Here is a 26,141-nt window from a genome sequence, read left to right on the forward strand (position 1 = left end):
ATTAAGTTCTCTTTCTCTGAGTTACTGACCTTTTGGAGGTGGATTCCTTCCATATTTTGCCAGCTCACCAAGGAGACATTCTCTCTTTTTTTTTACCAGTAGAATAACCCTGTGGAACATGTATTAAATCCAATATAAATTATTTCCCAGTGTTGCAAAGAGAATTTTTGAATTTGAAAGTCTGTTCACTGGATGTGTAATAAGATTGAGGAAAGTATACTATATAAAAAGAGTAATTTGAGCTCAGTACTAGTGCTAGGAGTATGCCTGTACAGTATTAGTCCCTCCTTCCAGAGGCATCAGGGACTCATGCTGGGTAAATACAGTGGCAGTATCTCCTAAAAACCACTTCAGCCTGCATGCTGCAAGTCTGATTAGCAAGGTGCTGGTCCACTCTTCTACAGAGGAAATGAACCTGGAGAGAAGACATAAGTGAAACAGAGCCAAGATGAGGTGACAGACGCATTTCATCCACATAATATCACAAGAACTGTGTATTAGATACTTTGTAATAGCAAACTGCTGACTGTGTCTTTTAAGGAAACATATTCTGTCAAAAAATACATATATCCGATGGTTAAATAACCAATACCTGGGTGACAGAGAGATGATGGAGGCACAGGAACAGGGGTGATGTGAAGCACTATGAGTTTAATAACCACATTGACTCCTACAGGTAGGATTCATGATGACTTTTTTAAGGAAGGATTTTAGAGTCTGGCTGCTGTGGCTTTTGCATGGTATCTTTTAAGTCCTAATAAGGAGTTACAGAGTTACAGCATTTGTTTCCTTAATTGTTATGAATTAGAAGTCAATAACAGAAACCTTTCCCGCAAACTAGTACTTACTTTTATTAATAAAGGAGTAATTTGGAAATTGCTTTTTCTTCCAAGGATTTAAATGAAAGACCACTGAATAGAGAGTGATGTTGTAGCTTGGGAGTTGAGGAAGATGATGTATAGAAAATTCTTATAATACAGTTTAATTTTCAGTACTGTATTGGTTAGTTTTGCAGTTATTATTAATACAGAAAACAGATGACCGGAATGGTGGTTGTTCTGGGCTAAAAGTGACCACTAATGCTGCAAGATCTCATAAAAGATAATCTCCTGTTTCCATGAGATGCATCAGTAAACTCTTTTGTCTCTGTCATAGGAAGTTTATGTTCCAAAGGTCGGATAGTTGTCTTCCCCTTCTCCCTTTGGAGTTTGCTTTAAATATTTCTGGTGGCTTGGAGAGAAAATATTTGTGATTTGATTGTCTGGTGCTGTGGTGTCAGAACAAGCTCTTGCAGTTTTAAAATAGTATTGCTTGTTAAAGCTCCAGAAATACTAGGAAAACATTGTTCCCTGCTTTGGATTTGAATTTGTGTCCATCTTTATCATCCAAGGATGTAGAGAGAAACCAAGAAGTAGCCAGCATTTGTTTAATGAAAATTCTCCTAAAACAATCAAATGGCCTTTGCATAGGAAATGATAATACAATTTTTGTAGTCCCTTCAGGAGGATATCTGCTACTAGTTGTCCATTTTTTATTAAGAAAGATATAATGGCACAGATACGTTATGAGGATTTGGATCATACTGATTTGCCTCCAGCGGCGTTGTCACAGCTTTGACAAATATCATCATGCCTGATGACTGAGTGTCCATAGTGATGTGCAATTGTCTGTTTTCACTTACATTTACTTCTGCTTTGTTTTGTTGGTGTGGAGACTTAAGATCTCATGGCCTTCTGAGCCTAACACTACCTCAAGCTGTGGAATAACTTTTCTGCCTTGGAGTATTTAAAGAGGTTTGGGTTTTGCCTTCTATGGTGACAAGACTAGTGTGGAAGGACTGAATGGAAGATTCTTAAGTGCTGACATTGCTCAGTTTTGTTTCTGTTTTGATTGTCCCTAATGACATTTTTGAGTGCACCCATCCATGTGCCGGGTGATAACACTTGATGAGAATAGGCCCGAGATGATGCAGGTTTAATGGAGAAAGCCTTGGAGAACCTACTAAGGAGTACATGAGTTCCTTCAGTTTGTGCTCTTGATTAGGCTGGGGGCTTGGGGTATGTGTGGTGTACTTTTTGTGTGTGTTTTCATTTGCTTGTTTGTTTGTTACGTTTTTGATTTCAAATTATTTTTCAATGTTTAGGACAGTTTCTTCCAGTCTTTCTGGTTAAGAGTTAGGACTGCATTTCCTGGATGTTGATATTGTTACTGTCTTTGCCTTCATTGAAATTTACAATTTTGCAGTTTTGTGGAATGCCAGGCAAGAGACTGCATTTTGTTATTGCTTCCTCATTTCCTTTACATCTTTATAGCAAATGTGATCAGGAGAGAAATCTTGGGGGTTTCTTTTGTTTAGTTTTAAAGCACCTCATTCTGTTAGCTGATCTAAAAACCTACCTGGAAAATTACTCCAGTTTAAAAATAAATAACAATTGCATGCAGGCATACTTGGTTGCACAGCAAGATCTATTTTTAGAGAAGGTTTCTGCCCTGTTTTTACTTCATTTTAGATTCAGAGTTTCACCTTCATTTGAGATATCCTAAGGAATTTTGGCTTCTTTTCCAGTCCTTCATGATAGATAAATGCATGCATCCTCTGGATCAGATTTCAGAATTGTTTTTGTAAGGGAAGCCATACTCATCTTCAGATAACCTCAGGTATTCCAGTAATTCCTAGTGTATTTGAAGTTCTGCCTCAGCTTGCTTGGTGTTTACTCTAGTGGGTCTTGTGGTTGGAAAGGTGAAGTAAGTTGTAGGAGGCTGCTGCTATGTGAGTACAAAAACTTAAAAAGCAATTGCAACCTCATGCAAATGGGTGTTCTGATGAAATGATGATTTAGGAAAAAACAAAGCCAACCTATGTCAGTCTAAAGTAACACCTAAATTTTGATTTCCTTTTTTTTTTTTTGTGTGCACTGGCTGATGATTACAGCAGCAGACTAGGAGACAGAACTCCTGTATGTCTCTCTCAATTCTACCATAAGCTTCTGTATTGCCCTGAAGTGCTTAAATTGTCTTTTACTTAGCAGTAGAATGGGAATAATGCTATTTTACTACTTTTCTTAGATTCACTGACACTAGCAGAGCACTCCTAGGACACTGGATAAAGGGTTCAAAATATCAGGGTCGTGTTAAAAGAAATGGTGTAGTTGGAGTTGAACCAAATGTTCACTCAACTAAAGACGACTAGATTAGGTACACCTTAAACTAAAAAGGTTGCAGAAAGAGACGGGTGTTAAATGGGACAGGTGAAACTATAAATACTGTTATGCAATTCCTTATTTCCTGGTGTTCTTGTTGATTCTTCAGACTGTGAACTCTTGGCTTGTCACTTAATGTCTGTAAACCGCCAGACACAGCAATGCTGCTAAAGTTACAATACTTCAAAATATTAATAATGGCAAAAGTGCATGGGTGGATGAGGTACCCATGTATGGCATGTATTTGAACATATCCACTAAAGCATGCTTTATTGAAAAATTCCTCCACATGTTTGTAGCAGATAGTGAATCACAGGAAGAGTCCACAGCATTGCTTCGAGTACTCTGTGTTGGGAGTGTTGGGAGTTTTGGGAGTTAGCAATGACAAGTCTATATCACTCATTCATTGGTAAGGGTGTAGTTGTGAGCAGAGGTTAGTGCATTTTATTTTCCCCTGTGTAATAGAAAATATATCTGTAGAGTATTCAGCTTTATTCATGGAGACACTTTTTGGCTGCAGATATTTATGTAAGATTGTGGGAGTTTTCATTTTCACAGTCCTTTAGCAATGTTTGTATTTACTCAAGCAGTACAAATAAAGCAGAGGTGCTCTTTTGTTGGAAAGTCTTAGCCTACCTGTTTGGGATTGTTTCCGGAGAACAGACTACTAATTCCTGTTACAATTTTCTTTAATACCTAACTCAGCTATTATGCCCAGATTTATTTTTGGACAGTCTATTATACAATATGTAAAATATAATGTATCAATGTCAATGTTAAGATGAAAATGAAACATCAGTGTTACGTAGTCTGAAGTTCCGCACAGCACTGTCCTTGGATTATATGAGAAGATGAGTGCTTACATTAAACTAGTGTTCTTTTCAGAGGAAGTAAGACATAAATTCACAATACATGTATGAAGCTTGCTATCACACATAGTCAACTGTTAATAGGCCAGCTATATAGGATATAGGTAGAGACCTTATGAAGAAGAGAATTGTACTCCAGGCAAATACAAAATTCCTCCGGTCACAGAGAGGAGTAAAAAAAGTCAAGAAGGTCCTTGTTTTGTGGCTTATGGGTGTTTTGGTGCAAATGTTTATTCAGAAATTCAGTGGAAGAAATGAAACATGCCATGAAAAATGCAATGAACAAAATCGCATTCTTTTGTGATAATTTTCTCTGCTATGTTTCTTAAGTTGTGGTGCGAAGCTTCCTGTGTGTCTCACCTTGAGCTCCTTGTCACCTCTCTTTGTAATATGTCTTGTTCACCTATCTTTTTTTTCTTTCTTTTTTTTGAGGGACTTTGTCTTTGCAGGTTTACTTGTCTTCTTTGAGTAGCTGAGTAAATTCAGGGATCTCTCAGGAATTTAAATTCATCAAAAGATGATTGCACTGTCATGTTTTTCCTTTTCCCCTCTGCATTTTTGAATTTTTCTTTCAGGACAGGCTCCTGTGGCTATGTGAATGATACTGTGCACAGATCCTCAAAGTGAGACTGTTAAGGTTTTGTCTCTCTTGACTGTGATGTTTGTTAGGTGGCCTGTACCATAGTACTCAGGTCTTCTCTTTCAAGCTTTTCTTGCAGGATATTTCAAAGCTGTCTGTTTTAAAGTAGAATAAGCGATAACAGGGAGGGAAAAGTTGAGGGAGATGCTGGATACCGTACCAAATAAAACTCAAAGATAGCTTGTTTGGCAGCATTAGGCTCTCTAGTGCACTTTGCAGCACGCTTGCTGTGAGCTGACAGCCAGAGATCTTTGTTCACTGTTTCAGAAAATTTCAGGCCCAGAATTCTGGCCAAAACAGTATTTAGACAAAAAATGGTGTACAGGCACTGCTCTGAAAGCCATAGTGTCCCTTCTTATGTTGAGGTTTTCAGACTCACCATAGAGATGTCCCATACTCTTTACTATTTGAAGGATCAAAGGCTTAATAAACATGACACTTCAAACTGAATTATTTGGTCTAGCACCCGTTCACATGAAGTATCTTCTGCAAAATTTTTCTGGTGTTTGGAAACTAAGTGGACCAATTGTCCTCAGTTTTGTTTAGTCTGTGTTTTTTTTTGTTCGTTTGTTTGGTTTTTGTCCCACTCTAGATTCAGAATCTTTACTGATTATAAACAAGACATTCTCTCATGCTGGTGATAAGTCTAAATCTGCCTTGGGACAGTTGCCTCTTTCTTAGCATGATGTCAGTGGAAAGCCTGAAAATGCTGCCACACAGCAGCTAGGAAGGCACTGTTTATTGTCAGTGGCTTGTTAGATCCTTTGTATCATAGAAGTGGGTTGTGTGTAGCATAGTTGTGATGTCCTCCGGTCAAATGCCCTGACTCTTTCTGGTGATACCCACAATCAGCAGGGTATCATAGTGTGTTCATAGCTTGAGAATGTAAAGGCGTATATTGCTGAACCTAGGCCTTGATCATCTGGAAGGATTGCTTCCTGCTTTCTACTGCTGTGTTTTTTGTTGCATGTTTGTGTCATGCAGAAATGAAAATGAAACAAAGATACACAAGTTTTGGGATGAGGCAGATGTATTGGTTGTCAAAGAGGTATTTTTGCGTGTCCTATCCTGTTCCCCCAGCCCTGTTTTGTGGTTACAGTAGTAGCCAAAAATATGTCTGGAAAGAATCCAGCATGAGGATAACACTCTTCTCTCAGGAGTTTGCAATCTGTATAATTTTTTAAGGCAAACACCTATTATATATTTCTCTCCGTTGGGTCTTTAAGAGAATAATATGAAGGGAATCACTACCCTCCTAAATTTTTCTTCAGCATTTTCCTCTCTTTTGCTTAAGTGCTGATTGTACATTGTTTTTTAAATAAAACAGTCCTATCTCACTATGTGGACTTAGTGTCTAATTTATGGAGACAGGATTGTCTTGCATAGTGGATTTTATGAACATGTGATTTCTCATGTCAAACAATGTAACATTTCATTAGCATGCTAATAAAAAATGCATCAGTAACTTTGTTTTTGTTTAGTTTGGGTTTGGTTTTTTTTTGTTTGGTTTTTTTTTTTTTGAGTGTAAAGGTGTTTTACAAACATTATTACTAGTCTGAAGGACACAGATTCTCCCACTTCCCTTCCCCGCCAAACCCTGTATCCCTACAAAGCTAATTAAACATCCCCTGTACTGGATGGCCAATGATGCTGTTAATATGTGTGTACAGACTCTTGGCCTATTTACTCAGTCCAGGTGCTTGATACCGTGCCTGAAGTCTGTTTTGGGCCTTTTGGCCAAGAACTTTAGTATCATGGGTTCAAAATAAAACTGCATGACTTCCACATGTTAATCTAGTGCTCATTTTTTTGCCTTATGAGCCACCTGCCTCTTTTCGATATGGCCTTAATTCATCCCATTTTCCTGCAAGGAAACTTGCTCCTTGTGTCTTTGCTTTCCACTTGGAGGGATTCCCTCCAGCTCTGCCATCAGCTGCATGACAGGGATAATGCTTGTCATGACCTGATGTCTCAGCTGGAAGGGAGCAGATCAGTCACTGGTCAGGTTGGAGCCAGCTTCTAAAGATTGACTCACTGCTGCCATATGACACTGCAACAGTTTGGCAAATAACCATTGCAGTTTTTCTTGTCGTGTGCATATGTAGGTGGCCTTGAATGAGGGGAAGAAGAAATACACATCTCTGCATAGCACCTGTTACAGACTGGATATATGCATTGTTTGTGCCATATTCATCCATCTGAAATCTTGTGGATGTTGAGATTGGAATTATGAAGACTCTATTTTTTCCTGAAGCTTTGAATCAGTAAAACTAATACATCCAGAGGGATCTTTTTTTGTCTGTAAAGCAGACAAAATGTGTTGAAGTCTGGCTTTGTCCTTTTAATGTCTTCTCCTGCTGTACCTGGTAGAGACTATCACAGGTCTACTGCTGAATGATTAGAAGAGAATGTGTGCCTGTACCTCATGCAATTCACTTTAGAACTTGGCTTTTTAGCTTGATTTATCTTCATTATTAGCTTTTAAACTGAGATTTGGGACCTTTTTGTGTTGTGATGGAAGTGCAGACATGGGTCTGTAATGGAAGAGGAGCCTATGGCAGTACCATTGCCAAGTCTTTTTTTACTATGCTGTGTTAGAGAACATCTACAGGGTGGCTAAAAATGGATATAAAAAGATACTATTTTTAAGTAGGACTTTTTGTCTTAGTCTATTGTAGTAAATTTAGCCTTTCATAAAAGTTGTCAAATTGAAATAAAATAGCTTTAATAATAAAGAATGTGAGTATGTATTGCTTAAATGTTTTTGCTGAGATTTTAAAAGTACATCAGATCACTAAAATGAGGGAAATTGCTGGGTAAATAACTGGGTTTAGTTTGCTGAAGGAGCAGATCAGCTTGCAACAGATTTTCTTCAGTAGTCATAGAGGAAAATATGTGTTTATTTCAGTATAGTTTATGTCCGGTTTTATTTCAAAGAGAAACTGAAAAGGATTGCTTTCTTCTTAGAAAATGTAAAAAACCAGAAATTTGATATTGAGATCAGCGATTTCTACTGATGTAGTGATGCAGCATCTAGAAAGTCACCTCAGTTCACAAGCTAAAGATAATTCTTCCTTTTATTTAAAACAAATTAATTTTCAATGAAAAACATGATTAATATGAATCCAAAACATCTAGTGTGTAGTTTTATCAGTAACATTCTCTAAATCTTGTAAACCTTGGGTTTCTGTAAGTGGAATTCTAGTTTCCTTTGAAGGTAGCTTGATACCATTGTGAGTTTGGAGGATAATCCTAAAATGCAATCTTTTAAAATATTGCTTTTTTGGGGGGATTTTTTTGTTATCCCCAACAATGTTGGGGATTAGACAGACATGAGATTTTGGGCTGTTGTCAGCCTTGTTCTAGGCTGGGTCTTATAACACTTCAGAGTACTTGTGTACTTGCAGTGTTATGTATGCATATATTGTGTGTCAGTGGGACATATACGGCAGTTTGGAGAACATTGTTCCAGAAAGGAGGACCATTTAACCATTCTTGTTTTGAATGCAAAATTCAAAATGTCTAGAAATGGACAGAAATGCTTTGAAGCAAGATAGAAATAGACTGGAAAACATCAGATGAGCTACACTCAGGAGTGATGGGATTCTACCACGGACTGGAACCCAGTCACATTAAATTCTGCCTTCTTATTTCAATGCTATCTTTCCCTTCAGTATTAGGAAGATTGCTCCAGCTCTGTCCCATGGGGGAAGTTCCATAGTATAGCTGAGCTGACCTAACATTTTTCTGTTTCTGAAAGGTCTTCCTGCACCTCAGTCTTGTGCCTGCTCCTTTTCTGCAGTTCCAGCACTCATCTGACCTGTCAGTGATTTAATCCAAATCCCTAAAGACACAGAATATTTCTCACTTTTTTTAATGTTTATTTTGTGGTGTATTAAAGAATTGAGTCCACCCAAGGAGATGTCAGACAGGCACCTGGCCATGAAAACAGAGATGAGGGCCAACTGGATCTAGGAAGGGAAATTGGAGTGGGTCGCTGAGGTGGCAGAGATTAAGAAGTCTTTCTATGGCATAGGCTGCTTTGAACAGTTTGCGTGTCTTCCAGGCCTTTAGGAAGGAATTGTACTTTCCTATCTGCCAAGGTTGCTAAAAAGACACTGTAGTCTGTGCGTTCAAGGCATCATAGGGTGTGAGAGATTTTACAGAAGCAATCCTGCCTTACTGTATATGAAATGTACTACTACTTTGGCCATAAAACTTTATTTCTCAAGGGACAAGATGTCATAAAGCTGTTGGATTGCCATTGGTAGTGGTGACTCTGCCAGTCCTGTACCGGCTCTTCTGTTGAAGATGGATGAAGCTCTCTTAGTAATTTTGTGGTAAGACCGGGGGGGTTTCTGAGTCATTGAAGGTTGCTGTGAGAAACCCAGTAGTGTTTCCATAGGGCACAGCAATGTAATTATAGAAGCTTCATTGAAAATTGGTGAGGTGTCAGTTATTTGTAGCTCTGCTTCAGAGCAAGAGAAACAATAAATGTTGAACAGAGTGGATGACCTGCATGTATCCCGATTTTCTTTGCATCTGCATGTGGCCTTCCAGGAGATGGGCTTGGGTTTGCTTTTAGTCTGTTGGAGCTCCTGCTGATGTGGGTACTGTTCTGAGAAGCAGCAATAAAGGACATTCCCTATCAACCCAGAGCAGTTGCTTTGTACTTTGGCTTTTGGCTCTTGCAAGGAGAGCAACAGATCCAGGGATCACAGAACACACTGCATGTAGTAATGTTATTAAACAGTAAATGCCTTGCTATGCTCTGCTTAAAAATTTTGATAAAATGTTAAAGCATTGAGAGAGAATAATCCTACAACGTCTGTAAGGCTCTACATAAGAAATAGTGTTTTATTGTAGAACATCCCAGCATATGTGCTCCCCATCCCAGTGGGAGACTGACTGCCTGGCAGAAGATAGTCTGTAATCAGATCCCTGCAGCTCTGCATTGCTCTAGTGTGTCTATTTAGAATCTAGCGGTGTCTTGCTTCATTTTATGGTTCATATTGCTTTCTGTGAGATGGATTCTTCATCTGAAATGAAAATTGGTAAACATGCAAGTGCAAAATAAAGCTTGTGAGTTAGATTTATAAAAAGCTGTGTTACTGGTTTCAGTCAGCTGAAATACCAATTTAACTATTTTTTTGGATGTGAGCTTTGACTTCTCAAACTTTAATCAACATAACATAACTTTCCAGCCTGGTTTCCTAACACTGGTTACAAGACTTCAGAAAGTATTTAACTACAGTTAGTATCTGAAGCAAAATCGTGTGGATTAGAAATGATGTTATTTTATTGACATTTTGCTCTTAAAGGGGGGGGAAAACATCCATGAAATTTGTTAATACTGTCTCCTACCTACTTACCCAATAGAAATAAAAAATTATATGCAAGATAATTAAACAGACCAGATAGGCTTTGCAGATAATTTATAGATGTCTTAGAATACCGAGGGTGGACTATCTCAGTCTATGTGGATGGAAACAAGAAAGAAGTGTTAGAAATTTCTTAAGTCTAATGCTATACTTTGATCACTCCTGAGAACAGGGGGAAGAAGTTTTGGGTTTGTTAGCTGGCCCCTTAAATATCACATTTGTGTGGGATTTTTTGTGGTTTAGTTGCTTAAGGACTTTGTGTACAGTAGGGATTTGCAGGAAAGAATGGAATATTTGTTTTATGGGTTATCCATCAGTAAAAATGTTGTTTATTCCACTTCTTAGTGATAGATTCTGGTAGGATTACTGTGCAATTGACACTGTGGGGAATAAAGATAAAAATGACATATTACATATCTCTCAGGCGCATTAATTTGTAAAATTATTTGTTCCTATACAATAATTGCCTTTGGGGGTTAGCTTTTTGCAAGCTTACTGTGGAGCATTTATCCATTCAGTTCTATGTTAGGGTTATTTAACATTCTTGGAACAGTATATGCTATCTCCTTGCACTGTCTTATGGCTTTGTGGTTTTATTAATAAACTGAATTCTTCATCCTAGGAATGTAATGAGCAGGTTATTAATTTTTTTCCCCTCCCAGATAATCCTAGCAACCTTTCCACATTCTGTTTTGACCAGTGACACAAGTATTACACAGCCCCGTTTACAAGAGAAATACATTACAATATCGATGTAAGGAGAAATAGCAGCAGCAGTAAAACAACTCTGCTGCTCTGCTGTGATGGTGTACAGGTATAAACAAGGCAGTATATTTACATGTAATGCCTTGTTTTATGTCTTTTTAGAAAAGAAACAGACTGATTTCAGGCAAACAGAATCTGCGGGTTATATATTAAATATAAAAGATTTTTTTTGTTTTTTTATATATCTTGCATCATTTTAATCAAGCAGCCCAGTAGTGAGTTGTTAGGTTGACAATACAATGAAATTAGCATCTTTCAGGTATTATTTGAGGTTTTAGAGTCATTGAGCAACTAGATTTTCCCATATTTAATTTAGGTATTTAATTCTTTTAATAGCTAGGAATAGAATTTTTGTATTCTGATATTGTAATTTCTGTATGTTCATCATAATTTCATGCTTTCATTCAGCAGAAGAGTAAGTGAAAAGCAATATATAATTTTAGTTGTTGGGGTAGACTTTTCTTACAATATCATTTTTAAGTTACCTAATTTCAGAAGCCTTGTACGAAAATACTTTATGAAATACTGTATTTTAACCTTTTTCTCTAATGTTTGTTGTTTGCATCCATCTGCTACAGATCAAATATAATGTCAGTTTCATGCAGATACTGAACTGTTGAATTCATTGCAATCTAGCTAATAGAGGTAACAAGAAAGCATATAGTTTCCTCATAGTAACCTGTTATTAAGTGGTCTGTGAATAATGCACAGCTAATGGTAATGTATTAAGGTGTCAATGCAGCATCAGACACTGAAGTACTGTACTGTCTTACATTCCTTGAATCTAAGAAGAAACTGGAATATACTGATCCTCTTAAGCTACTGAATTGAAATCCTGAAAAAGATGTTTTCATGTAATTTGTTTTAATAGACTTTGTAAGCTCAAGGGGATGACTGACACTGCAAGATTATGATGTTACCTTGCCAAGCTGCTTACCAGAAAAAGCAGCAGAATTTTGCTTGAACAGTTTGCAAGCAGGCTTTTATAATACAGAAGAGGAACCTTCAGTACAGATGTTGAACCTTCAGATGTTGAGTTTTACAGAGGGAATGGTCAGCATGGATGCTGTTTCTTTTCTCTGATTGTTCTGCTTCTTCACTCCTTCACAAAAATAGCTCTTTACATAGTAAATACTGGGCTTTCATACAGGTCTGGAGGTACTTTGTGAAGTCCTTATTTAACTAAATAATGTACTGAAACAGGCTTGTCTAAATATATTGTAGTCTTAGGCATTGAAGGAAAAAGTAACTATGCAAGATAGTTATAAAATTTTACATCAAAATTATGTTAAGAAATGACCTCAGATTGCTTTTGTCTTATTACTTTTGTCTAGAAAAAGGAAAGCGTGCTTGAGTGAAGTGTGATTGCAGGACTCCAACCTATATTTGTCAGATTCAGCAGAAACTGTCTGCTAAGTAGCACATCATCTACTAAATGCAATCATATTACTTTCCCAAATCCAAGTTTCCACAATGAAGTACAAAATGTATGAAGCTGATATACTTCAACTAAATCAATCTTTCCTCTGGCTATTTTGAAAAGTTTACAGTCTTCCTCTGAAGATCCTTGTGTTCCTTGGGAAAGGCAGTAAGGTGAAACTTGGCAATGGGAAAGAAGAAAATCCAAAGGAAAAAAACCCACACTGGCATTCTTTCTCTTGTTTAGTCATGCATAACATTAGTTGTATGCAAATGCATTTATCTCTGTGTGTTTATCTGAAAGATACAGATTCAACTGTGATGATGAATCTTTGCTTTTGATTCTCATGGTTTGTAGATTCTGAATCTGAGCTTTACAAAAAAAAAAAAGCCTTTTAAGCACAAGTTAGGTAAAGATGCATTGAGAGTTTTCTGTTGAGGAAGAGAAATAATTGGGTCCAGTAGTTTGACAGTTACTGTATTTATATAACTTTCTGGGGATAAAAACAACAGAATAAAATTAATTATAACACTAGCTACCAAGTAATGAGAATGTTACTTTTCCTCAAAAAACCCACACTAGTTTACAACATTTGTTGACTTTCTTGATGAAACGTGAAACTCGTTCAATGGAAGAGCATTTTCATAATTTTGTAGAGATTATAGTTAGAAGCAACCACTATCTGGTAATTCTACAGAGGTCATTGAATGAAATTTTCAGAATTCCTACTTACTCATGTTGTTCCTTGAATATACTTTTCTAGAGTTTTTGAAAATCTTTTTCTGTTCTTTCATTTTCATCTGTGATCATTTTAACACAATTATCTTTCATGTTTAAGAAAATAGGAGACACAATCATTGGTAGCCGTCTTCCCACTGAATACCTCTGTAACTGGCAATTTTTAACTATTACGGACTTCTTAATAGGTTGTAGTGTCCCAGTCACGCATGAGGAATGATAGAGCTGTTGGTGACTACAGCATACTGCTATTTCTTATCTCCACTTTAAAATTTTGTATTTTGATATATCTACTTAGATATTTCATATGTCTAGCTAGGCCAGTATGAAGAGAGAATTGTGAAGACATCTACAAAGTAAAACTACTTGGACACAAGACTGCTCTCTGAATTTACCTACGTGCAGATCTGCCTTCCTGCCTTCAGCTCACCCACCAGAACATGACTGTGCCTGGTGGACACCCGTGTCTTGCTGACCTCCTTGCTTCTGTCTGGACAGGTGGCCAGTCAACACTTGGCACATTAATGCAGAGCAGATCAAAAATATCATTCACCTAACACGACATTTGTATGCAGCTGATCTCATGCCCTCTGAGTCTTGGTAGTGAAACAACTCCTTTCAGAAGTCTTTGCTTTGCTCCTTTTATTTAAAGCTCCTGACTTCTACAAAGGCTTCTTCAGTGATTCTTCATTATCAAGGTTGCCTCTAAAGCAACCACTTGAGTTAGTCTGTTTCCATTATAATATATGCCTCCTTTAACCCAGAGGTCTTGACACAACCTTCCAGAACCATGAGGAAAAAACATGAAACTTGAAGCAAAAGAGGACAAGTAGAGGGAGGAGATGAAGCTGTTTTTAAGCCTTGCATCTCTTTATTGCCAGGGCAGAGTATCCCTGCTCTGCATCTGGACCTCTAAGCAGTGGTTGTGAAGTGAGTGCAGGTCCTCAAACACAGACTGGAATCTTCATTTACGGCACATTTAAGGGACATCCAGGACTAGAGTTAAGTTCTTCATCCCAAAGTGAAAGACTGAAAAACCCAAGTTGTTTAAAAAATGCAAGTCCTGTCTTTTTGTATTTTTAAATATATATATGCACATGCACACATCTCCAAACTGTTGAAGGTCTCTGTGAGAAGTGCCTTGCTTCACAGCTTGAACCAAGCAGCCTGTGGTGAGCACAGGGCTGAGGGTGGGTAGCTCATACCCACAATCCATCTCCCACCTGTGGTGCAGCTTGCAGGCATCACCGGGAGCTCTTTTCCTGCTGCAACACAATGCACTCGCACTGCTTCTCATCAATTATCAGGTTTCTGACTTAATTATGTCTTGCTGTCCAACAAAAATAATTCTTGTTTATGAGGCTCTTCTGAATTTTAAAACCTGATGGCTTCTGCTGTTCTCTGCCTTCATCTCCCCTTTCTTTTTTTTTAATGTTACTGTTTGTTTCCAGTGTGGCAGTGCATGTGTCACATACAGAGGTGTATTGGGATTTTTGAGGAGAATATTGAAAGTTCAGTTTATGTTCATAAGAAAGTATTAAAGAGCCTGTGGGCAGATATTGGAGATAATTAGGAACTAGCTGGAACTGCTGCAGACTCGAGGGATGTTTGCAGGCTGCAGAATGTTCCTATGGGAAAGAAATTGCTCTGTAATTACAGGCAAGGTCAGCACAGTCAGTTTGGAAAAGAGATGGTGAGAGCTGACGCTCCTTCCCATGAATGTCTTTGAGTGTTGTTAGTGAGACTCAGTTGTTAGCACTTTTTGAGGAAGTGCCTGGTGAAGTATGCATTGTCTAGGGGTTCTCTGTACTGTGAGGATTGCAGCCTTTTCTTGAGAAAGAAGATTGGCACTTTTAAGTGTAAGGAATTTCTTGGTCACACTTCACATTTCTTTGAATATCTAAAGCTTTTGGATGTGTTTTCCAGTGGCGTGAATCTCTAAATTTTTAAAAGGCTAATATGTGTTATTTGTGCATTTTTATTTTCTGAAACAGGTCTTTCAACATCTGTCTGAGGTATTTCAGCTTACTTCTGTTTATTTGACAATAGGCATATTTTCATGGCTGATGTGTAGCTTTGCCTCCAGGACATCCAAGCCACCTTAAATTCATCCTCTAGAGGAAAAACTTTGCTTCCCTTTCTTCTAAGGATGACCCCCTGAGTTCAGAAATATTCTGTGCCCAAACTTAGTTATCAATAGCCTTCAGGTGGCAACAGTAGTTGCAAGTACTCCTCCCTTCTGTTTTTCACTTGTTTTGTACCTTTTCCAGTTTGCCAGTGCAGCTGAATATGGGATGGCACTGGGACTGTGTCAGGGATTGATTCAACTTAAAAGAGCAAAAACTTTTGGACACAGTTCAAACTGACAAATTTATTTCCCAACCCCTTTGTGCATGGTGAGTTCAGTAAGGGAAACTCTCTTAAAATCAGTTGCTGTTTTTGGAGCATAAGTTTCCAGCAAGATCAGCTTCTTGAACTACATGATTGAAAGAGCGCTGGTGCTTTGTGTTAGGAGAGGCAGGAGAGAGATGTTTTGTTACAAGGGAAGGTAAGAGTGTGGCTGAATCTAGTAAGCAAGGTATCTATTGGTCCAGTTATGAATCTTAATTTCTAAAATTTTTTATTGGATCATTTCTCGGATATTCGGACTGTAGCACCTTGAATGGTCATTCTGGCTTAAGTGAGTGGCATAGTGTGCCATGCTAGGGGTTGAGAAAGAGGTGATTAGAGTGGTGGGAGCAGAGAGACCTTGTTTGTCTTACAGCTGAATGCTTTGTATCATGAAGTCTAACCTTCAATTATTTTTCTGGTTTGCTTCTCTACCATATAAGCATAACAGATCTAGCATTGTTTGACTCAGAAATTTCCCATGAGTGTGTTTGACCAGTAACTGATTAAAGGGACTTGCATCAGTTCTTTCACAGATGGATATATTGTTTATACAACAAAAGTACATAGTTGTTAAAGAAAATGTTTCAAAACCAAACAACAACAAAAAGAATTTGGATATTCTCTCTTGCATGTTTTGGTAGGATCAGTTATCTCAAATACCCTTAGATTTGAGACTGAGTTGGTTCTGCAGTGCTTTTATCTTTTTTGACTTCCCTGTGAACAACATGACTTTTTACCTCACTTCCGGCATAGGTGGGATTTTTAACAACCTGCTGTACTTTACGTCTGCAGGCCTCCACCTTTTGGAGAACGTGTATAAATTTGGCAACTCACAATTAGCAGCTTCTAACAGTTTGCTTAAAAACCGTAGGTGTTTTTCTTGAAAAATATTTTCCTGAAGGCACTTTAAAATTTGTTCCTTGAGTATTCTTTCTAACAGTTTTTAAATTTAGCTCCCATTTAATCTGTTGGTGTAGCATGAAGAATTAAAAGTGTAATATATATAATAGTTCTAGAAATAATACAAATATTTTTCTTATTTTTCATATAAGAGCTATAATGAAAAAGATCTTGCACTTTAAAAAATGTATGCAACAGATATATTGCCTTCTCCACTATTACAGGAACCCAGGAGGGTCATTCAGCTACTACTATTTTTTATTGTCACTTCTCTGAGAGTGTAATTTGGGGAGGTGGTAGTAAGTTTGTCAGAGTACTGCACTGAAATAAATTTTGTCAATATTCACAATGAATGTCTGCTGAACAGCCTCAAATACAAGCTTCGCTTCCCTCAATATGCCAAGAAATAAATTTTCAGTCGGTTTTATTTGCTTGATGATGTGTAGGTACATATAACTAACATTACAGTGTCTGTACTAATGTTCTGGCAGTTACCAGTGTCACATCTCAGTGCCTGGCATTACACCTTTGCTACATGTCTGGTTTTGGTCAGCTATGCTGGAGTTGCAGATTATTCTGCATCTCTGAATGACTGTCTTGCTCAGGCTATCTCCAAGTAGGGGAAGAGCTTCTAGAGTTACACAAGGAAAATACTGTGGAGAGAAAGCCCTTTAAGAACAACCACAACAAAAATCAAGCATCTTCTAACTTCCTTTTCATCTTCTCTCTTCCTTCATTTTTCTTGGGGTAGAGAGCATTTTTACAACCACTTATTGGTATTTATTTAGAATCACATCCTCGAATTAGTTTTATATTGCTCTGTAATATGCAAGGAGGGTGTTAACCTCAGTGACTTGTTCCACAATGGGAGGTGAATGAAGATAGATAGAAGATATGAGTGAAAGCAGAGGAAAACCAATACCTATTCAGGTCAAAATTACATTTTTCCCCATGGAATTGGCCCACTTTTAATGGAAAAAAGTATTTTATCTCCAAGCCAGCTAATATTTTCTTCAGGTGTTTTAGCAATGTAGTTAGTTTTGTTAAATATTTTTTTTTTGATAGGATTATTTAATAATTTTTGTTAATTTATAAGGTGGACTAAATAAACAATAAACTGTATCATCTTACCAGCTTCTATCTCTATAGTATTTAGCCTGTAGGACAGTAACTCTATTACAGGATGTGCCAGTTGTGCGGTGTAGTGTTCAGCAGTAACCTTGGAGGTTGTTCCCACAGTCCCCATTTGATAGCTGGTGGGATCATCTGCGGTCAGCTTGTGCCAAACCAGTTGTGGCTGGCACTTTTAAAATACCTTGCTCTCTTTGTGGACACTGACATACATTTTTTCCTTCTTAGACTGTGAAGGGAGGGAAAAACTACAGTTTCCTTTGACCTTATACAGGTTTGACAGGAAAGAAGTCTGGTTAGACTGAAAAATCCTGAAGTCTTTTCAAAGACTCTTTATCTTACAGTTCTTTCCTTAAGATGTTTGGGCAGTCAGAATCTTCCGAAAGCAGGCAGTGAGTCCTTATTTGTTTTGGTTTTTTGGAGATAGTAATTTAGAAATAGTGTGTATCACTCAATTTTTGTTCTTTGCTTTCCTTCCCTTCCCAGTCCCCTTTTATCCTCACCTTCAGATTCTCTGCTCTGGAGCCTTGAAGAGTAGGGGTTTGAATAAACATAAAATACTGAAGAGCTTGCTGCAGTGTTGGTACATTTGGCTGTGCATGACTTCTTTCTGTCAACAAAAGAGACACCTCAATGAAAGATGCATGAGAACAAACAAATATTTTTCTGGTTGTCCGACTGTGGCTTAACACACTTTATATAAGTTAATGGAAACAGTTAGAAGATAAAAATGATGAGTTAAATATTGACACTATAATAGGAGAGCTACTGTTTATAAGCACATTTTTAAAAATTAGTACCTAAATTTTCTGTCATGCAGAAACATAACTTGCTGCTGGGTTTTGCATTTGAGAAGAGCTATGCTTTCAAAACAAAATGAAATAAAATACTCGTAGATCCTGCTTTCCTGTGTCACAGCCTAATATGTTTTTGTCTCATTGGGTGTCTGTACTTAAATGTTTTAGATCCCTGGGCTTAGACTCAAAACAGTATTAGAGGATGAGTTCAAGCAGCATCTCCCTTTGTTAAAGAGAAAATCCAGAGAAAAGCTGTTTTCAGCTACTTTTAAGTGAGAGTGAAAGTAGGCAATTTGTTGATGTTTATTTTCCTAGTAGTGTTAGAAATAATTTACCAGCAAAATCAAATTGTGGTGTACTTCTGTGATTAGTCCTTGCACTGCTGTGAAAGGAAAGGTGCATAAAATTTGATTATAAAAAATCTTCAGTTAAAAATTTTGTTTGAATGAGTTCCATCTGGAAGGCCAAGTTCTCTTTATGTGGTGAGCCCAAACTGACTTTGGACTAGTGGTGAGATTGTGCAGGTAACACCCCGCTCTTCTATCATGCTTTTTGTCCTCTGCTATTGCAGACACTTCACAATAGAGGTGGAAGCCATGTGTAGCTTGGGGAAAAGCCAGGGGAAAGATAAGACAAAAAGCTTGGTTTCAACATAGGAAAAGGAGCAGAATTGTGAGACTGCTGTAATGATGCCAGAAGGGGATTGTCTAAATTACTGATTTTCTAGAGGGAAGACTAGCACTTGAATCTTTTAATTAGGTTATTTCTTAGGAAATACAGAGTGGATGGAAATGAAGAAGAAGGGAGTGCAAAGAGTGAATATATAATATATGTAATCTTAATTCAGCCTGTATTTTGAGTGTTTGATACTGCACTCTTAAAAGTCTTTTTTTTCTTGTCTCTGAATATAACATAAAGTGTTAATGTCAATCCTCAGTGATTTAAAGGTAAAATATTCTCATAGGTTGTATTGTATTGAGAAAGTATTTCAATAATGTATTTGAATAATGGCTGATTTTATTACTTTTGTAGCTATTTTAGATTTTCATCTCTCCCTGCCCAGCATGTCTAATGCAGTTAGGATATTTTTAAGAGGAGAAGCCTTTGGTCTGTCTAATCTTGAAAGTGACGGTAAATGATACTAAGGTGAGAGAAGGTTATTGACCAAGATGCAGATGAGTCCTTTTCTCAAACTTGTTAATCTTATATGCAGTAAGGACAGAAATTGCATACAGATTTTATGCATATCCACTGCATCTATAGTTACCTGTATTTAAAAATCCACTTGTAATCTCGTGGTTCTTGTACAGTTTGAACAATTCTGTTTAGTGCTTACCTCGTTCTGCTCTGATATTTCAGAGACTTTGTTTTCTCAGTAAACATTTTTTTTTTTGTTTCTCTGTAGGATTAGTAAAGGCATGCATCATAATACTCATGCTGCTTAATATAAAATGTCAACTCTTGAATGCAAATGTCTGTTAGGAAGGTTCCAGTGGGTATGGAAACAGTGGCACTGATCCTTCAGAGGATCAAGTTTACTTATGGGATAAATGCAGAAGTCTACAAACCATTGTACTCCGACAGTTTTTCTGTGTTTTCCTGTATATGAATTTATTTGGACTGTAATTGAGAAGCACCAGAAATTTGGAAAGGTGACATTTCTCATATCATCGTCTTACCATGATGAAAAAGAAATTAATAGCAGCCATTATTTTTAAAACTTCAGTGAGTTGTAGTGCTGAAGAGGTCTGGCAGTGACTCACCAAATCTCATGGACAGTGTTTCTGATAAGTCAGCCAACTGTGCAGTGTCGTAAACTATGTTACAACTTTGCCTTTATATCTATAAATTTGTTTTCTTATCTATTCTTTAAAAAAAATCTTATTGATACATCTGTGCTAGAATGAAGTAAGTGCTTAATTACAGGAAACATGAGGTTAGTATAGTGCTTTGTGTAATAAAAACACGACCCTTTTACAGCTCTGATGAGTGCAGCTCTGAATGTGAATGAGCTCTCTTTAGCAGTAGCTGTGTAGATGCAATAACTGTGCATATGTGTGCACTTCAGATACAACTTCTGGAATATCCTGAATAGCTTCGTCTCTTGTGCTTTATTTACACTCTTCTGTATAAAACTGACTTCGGGGAATTTTTCTGCCCTTTTTCAAATGGAGATTTAAGCAGGATTTGAATAGTTTTTAAATTCGTCTGTATTGATTCAGACTTTTAAGCTTTAATTTTGAAGTACCTTAGATCTCTTTAAAGCAGTAGTTTCAGCCCTGGAGGATTCTTCCCAGTCTCTTTGGGACTGATAAGTTCAGCACTGTACTTTCATGGTTTGATGGTTTGGAGCATCTTTTCTATGAGGAAAGTCTGAGAGCTGAGACCCTTGAGCCTGGAGAAGAAAAAGCTTAAGGAGATCTTTTCATTGTGTACAGCTGATGAGAGGGAATTAAATGAGAGAGACAGGCTTTTAACGGGGCTGTCCAGTGACCAAACCAGAGGCAATGAGCACAAACTGAAACACAGATGGTTGCCTCTGAACATCAGGAAACACTTTGCTGTGAGGGTGACTGAGCACAGGTTGCCCAGAAAGTTCATAGGGTTTTCATCCCTGGAGATACTCAGAAGCCACCTGGATACACAGTGGTTGGACCAGATAATGTCCAGAGGTCCCTTCCAGGTTGGCCATTCTGTGATTCTGTTTGTGTGCCTCAGGGTCTAACTCTGTGCCTGCTCTGTCACTAACATCTCTCTTCCCTATCCTCACTCTGAAGTTGTGAAATCTTTAAGAGTTTGCCCCAGAAACTGTGACCAGAAGGAAGCTTCCCCCCCCCCCCCCCCCCCCCCTAATGTATCCTTCCCAGATACATTTCATCAGTTCATTAGCTATACGTGTCCATTGTGCAATGTTTAGGGAATTTTGAAAGTGAAAAAGAAAAATTTGTAGTTCGTTTTTGTGTGTGTATATCAAATACCAATATATCAAATGTCTATGTCTGAATAATGTTTTTATATATAATATAGATACTTTATAGGAGTACAGTATAAAATCCTTAATCATAATGCTTTGATGACTGTAACAGTAATACTAGTATCTGTGACTTATTCACTTTTTTCTTTGTGTGTGTGTCTGTGTGTGTGTGCTTTGCCTTGCAGAGTTGGAAGAATCCAGGAATTTCAAGTTTTGAGTAGCGGGCATCTTACAAGATTACCACACCTAAACTGAAAAGGCAGATGCAGCTCTGAGTACCAGATTGGTGTGTGCACTGCATATACATGAAAACCCACGTTTTTGTCATCACGTAGACTTGCTCTGGCGTATTCCTGAGAGCTTTGCAATTGATGAAAATTAATTTGAGAACCAGATGCAGCACCTTTGCAGCACAGGAATCAGTAATCCATGGAAAGACACCTGCCAGTAATGTTCAACTTTCCACATGGTCTTCACAGGTGAAAAAAGTTTGCAAGAAGAGAAAGAAAAAACACCCTCTGCGCAGAAAAAGCCTAATAAAAACCTCCACAATCTAAATCAATAGCTGTGAGGGAAACAGAAGAATCAAGAGGGCAGAGGAGACTGATTTAGTTCTAGCAGAGGAATAATGTATGGTCTTCAGCACATTTTGCTTTGGGCTCAGTAGATTGTGAATGGACTAATAAATTGTGACCTTCTGCTGAGTAATGATGACTGGAAGTAAATAAGTTGAGGAACTATGGGACAAGTCTGGGCATTGAACTGAGCAAACCTCGCCATCCTTCTTGAGTTAACCAGGTCATCAAACTTGCATATTCTTTCTCCCTCTCCTTTTTCCTCTTTTCACTTAGTGTGGTATAAGTACTAGCTAATTGAGCTTATAAATGTTATTCAAATAAAACGATTGGAATACTTCATATGTTTCCTTCTTGTAGAGCTGCAAATGTTGTGTCTGGAACTATGAATCTGTGCTGTAGACAAGCATCAAGAAGGAAAGATCTGATCAAACAAGCAAGGAAAATACCTAGAGAAATAGTGAACCCAGGAAGTCAGATTTTTAATGCTGCTTCTCTTTCTTTTTTAGATGATTATATTTCTTCCTTCCTTGAATTTTAGAAGATTTTGAAAGAGTGCTTACTTGATGTGCTTTAATTCTGGCATTTGTTTTTTATGGTAGAATGAAAAGTCTGTGATTCCTTGTAGCAGAAAAAAAGGGAAAAGTAAAGGAAAAACAGCTTGACATTTTAGCCTGTTTCACAGGAGAGAGAACTTCATGGTTCACCTGAGGCAAACTTACCTACTTTGAAAGCTAAAAGCTTTAGAGCATTTTTGATTCTGCTATAAATGAAGAGGGGGTTCTTTTTCATTCGTGTGTGGCAGCAAAAAGTGGGAAAGCAGGCAAGATAGCGCGATAAACAGTTCAGGCTGTGTTGGGTCTCTGGTGGAAAAAAAGTGCTGCAATGAAAATTGGATTGGCTTTGGATTGCAAAAACTTTTGAGTCCAACGAGCAGTTCAGTACCAAGAGGGATTTCCCAACTGGCCTGGCACACCAGTGCCTGCACAAGTTCGGGTCTGTTGTTTCACACGGTTTGTGTGCCTTTTTTTCCCTTTATGCAATCTCTTTCAGCTTTAGCAGCAGAAATACATCAGATGGAAAAGATATGCCAGAGGGCAGCTTGGAAAAGAGGAATGTCATATATATACATATATATGTATGTGCGTGTGTTTAAATTTCTGCAACTGAACTTTTGAAGAAAATCTGACTGGAGGAAATTTTAAAAGCCTTAAGTTACTTGAAACCTACACATTTGCAACTCTTTGTCTCTGGAATTGCATTACACTAAACTGGAATCTCAGGCTGTATAAAGATTATATCAAGTTGAGCAAAAAGATGACTTAACCATTTCTCGAGCGCCTCTTATGAAGTAGCTGTTTCTCCAAAGGATAAGTGCACCCCCACTCTACAGACTCAAACAAAAATGAACCTGAATTTTTTTTTTAAGTGTTACTTTTTCTTAGCCAACTGCCATCATCTTTTATAGAGGAATTTTTCACTATGCATTTGGTGGATATTTATAAACACTGACCCCATCCTCCTCCCTTTCAATGATCTATCCCAGGTCAGTCTTACCAATAAAAAAAAAAAATTGATTTAAATTTTGTGCACTAGACATATTACTTTCTTATGTCAAAAAATAAAATATTTAAAAAGCATGTATGCAGCAGTGGAACATGGGCCTGTTCTTTGCAGCGATTCCAACATCCTCTGCCTCTCCTGGAAAGGGAGAGTCCCCAAGAGTGAGAAGGAGAAACCAGTGTGCAGGAGGCGGTACTATGAGGAAGGCTGGTTGGCAACAGGCAATGGCAGAGGAGTTGTAGGCGTCACTTTTACTTCCAGCCATTGCAGGAGGGACCGGAACACCCCTCAGAGAATCAACTTCAATTTGAGGGGCCACAACAGTGAGGTAAGCAAAACGTGTGTTACACTTTAAAGAAAATGATAGCTTTTTTTTTTCTTCTTAAAGTACTTCTGCTTGAAATTTGACAGAGTGGTATGAAGGAGGCTCAAGTTTTTCTGGTAAATTCAAGCATATAAGACTGATGGTGGGAACTTCTCTGGAAATGTGTCTGGTTTTGGTTTGGCCCACTTTCTCCTTCATTCCCCAGCACCTGCCAGTTTCCAGGCATATGCAATAAACACATGTTAATGGGAGCTAAACATTGTGATAGTTGACTGCTTTTGCACAGTACTGAAGTCTGGCCTGGAAAACTAATGCAAAGGCAGGGGAATGGGAGAAAAGCTTGGTTGAAGTCTGCCAGATTTTCAGAAGCTGCAAACTGGAACAGCCTGTGACAAGAGATAGCTGTTGTGTCTGGAAAAACTTTTGATTTTGTTAGAAAAAAAGCCAGGTGTGACTTCTCAGAGAAATGCTGAGATGCCTTGCAGTAAAGTGCTCTAACTTCAGTGTGCAAGGCATTGTCCTGAGTACAATACAAAAACTTTTCCACTTGTATTTTCCGAAAGGCTGTTGGGTATAAACTGATATTTCAGCTGCGCTTTATCATCTTCCTGGCACCCGTCTCTTTCTGTGTATAATGCTTCATGGAAAGTGCAGGTGATGCCCAAAGCATACCAAGTGTCTTGGACAACAGTGAGGGCTTAGTTTGTTTCTGCTTTTTAGTTAGGATGTATTTGGATGTGCTCTTTGAGAAGGATCTGTCCAAATCAAAGATTTGCTGTTAGGTTGGTGGGTGGATTGACATTTTATGTACTGAAATGAACACCAACGATACAATGTGTTTTTTCTTGTCTCTTGTGCTACTTAGTGGGTGAACTCGAATATATGTTGCCCTTTTAACACAAGCTGCACCAAAGATTCAAGAGGGGGTAGTTTTGGTTCTTGTGCAGCATTAATAACAGTCCTCTTTTTATGGAAAAAAGGGAGCAGCCAATAAATACTTAGTCTGAAACAATTGCTTCCACATGCTTTGTATGTATGGAGGTGTGTGGGTGTATGGTAAATCATACAGACTTCTATATGTATAGATGAGAGACAGATTCATGTATATATTTGTATCAGGTTCATTCAAAAAAAATTACAGCCATGTTTTCCCAAAGGGAAGAATGATGTTTGAGTCCAGCATTTTGGTTTGAATGACAGCTAGTTGTCCGTTTAATTTTCAGTTACAAATTGCATTTTATTTTTTAAGTGTGTGACACAATAATCACTTTTCATTTCTCCATATTTTGTTATCTAACTTTTCTGTGACCCTGGGCACTTGTTTTTCTTCTTTTGTGTAATATATGTTTTGGGAACAATATAGGAAGTGCTGTTTGCAGGAATGTGAAGTCTTATTACAGTTTGCAGGAGTGTGCTGTCTTATTGGAAATACAAAGCTAGGTTTCAGTATGTGCCCAATTAAGTGGAGAAGATGCTCATGTGCATGCTGCCCTTTGGGTTTGGCTAGTTTTGCTTTATTTACTCAGTTGGCCATTAGATTCTCTTTCTGGGTCACTACATCATTGCTGTGCGGATTTAGCTGTGCTGTTTGTGCAGCCTTTCAGCTAGCAGTGATTGGCATGACAGAGAGACTCAAACAAAATGAAAATGTTCTGTTTGAATCTTTTTGTTGTTGTTGTTTGGGTCAAACTTGTCATTAATAAAGAGTTGTGTTCCTTTACGTAATCTTCCTGATGGCAGGAACTGTGTGAATGACCAGAGTAGAGACTGCCAATTTACGTCTCTGTAAAACAGAACTGATATGGTGGGATACTACTGAAGGAAGAGAGAAGTGGCTTTAGTGGAACTAGCTTTCTGTGATGAGTCTGTGGCTGCTATCAGATTTTCCTGCTGTCGTATTTTTTTGACCGTCATTGTAAATAAAAGTTCTTTCTTACAAGATGGTGTGTTATGCTCTTCAGCAGGCTTACTGAATTTAATCCTTTTATAGGAGAATCCACTGATTTGGATAGGAATGTTAAAGATATATAGTTGAATGGACAGGGAGATTTTTTTTCTTTAGAAAACACCTTTTCTTCTGAATCTGTCTGCCAAAAGATTCTTGAAAGAAAACATTGAACAGCACTGCTTATTGCTCGTATTTGCATAAGAAGTAAATGTTTTGTTTCCCCATTCTTCTGTTAAAAAGCAGGCCAGCAACAACGTTGTCTCTACTGTGTACCACCATTCATAATGGAAAATGCTGATTTTGCAAGCACATCCTGGTATGTGTGTCTGATTAAAGCCATGTTTGTTGTACAGAATGGGCCCCTAGATTGTGATTGACTTAAAACTCTCAAGAGCCTGTTTGATTCACTGACCAGTTCTAGAAGCATATTGTATTGTTTTGTTCCCAGATATGGTGATTTATACCTATTTTATAGTTTATTTATCCGTGGTGATTTATACCTATATTTTTCTCTGGCATAAAGC

General features: G+C 37.8%; 1 protein-coding gene across 4 annotated transcripts in view; it reads left to right on the plus strand.

Annotated features, from left to right (window-relative positions):
- Positions 1-26,141, plus strand: part of TULP4 (TUB like protein 4) — a 172,169-nt gene that overhangs the window by 22,120 nt on the left and 123,908 nt on the right. For 3 of the 4 annotated variants that reach the window (XM_048298827.1, XM_048298825.1, XM_048298826.1), the window contains exon 2: positions 21,392-23,672. In XM_048298827.1, the coding sequence (XP_048154784.1) occupies positions 23,421-23,672 (252 nt within the window). In that variant the 5' untranslated portion in view covers positions 21,392-23,420. The remainder of the gene's footprint in view (positions 1-21,391; positions 23,673-26,141) is intronic. The other variant, XM_048298828.1, reaches the window with a different exon arrangement.

This window comes from Corvus hawaiiensis, chromosome 3 (genome assembly GCF_020740725.1).
Source record: "Corvus hawaiiensis isolate bCorHaw1 chromosome 3, bCorHaw1.pri.cur, whole genome shotgun sequence".
In the NCBI taxonomy this organism is placed as follows: Eukaryota; Metazoa; Chordata; class Aves; order Passeriformes; family Corvidae; genus Corvus; species Corvus hawaiiensis.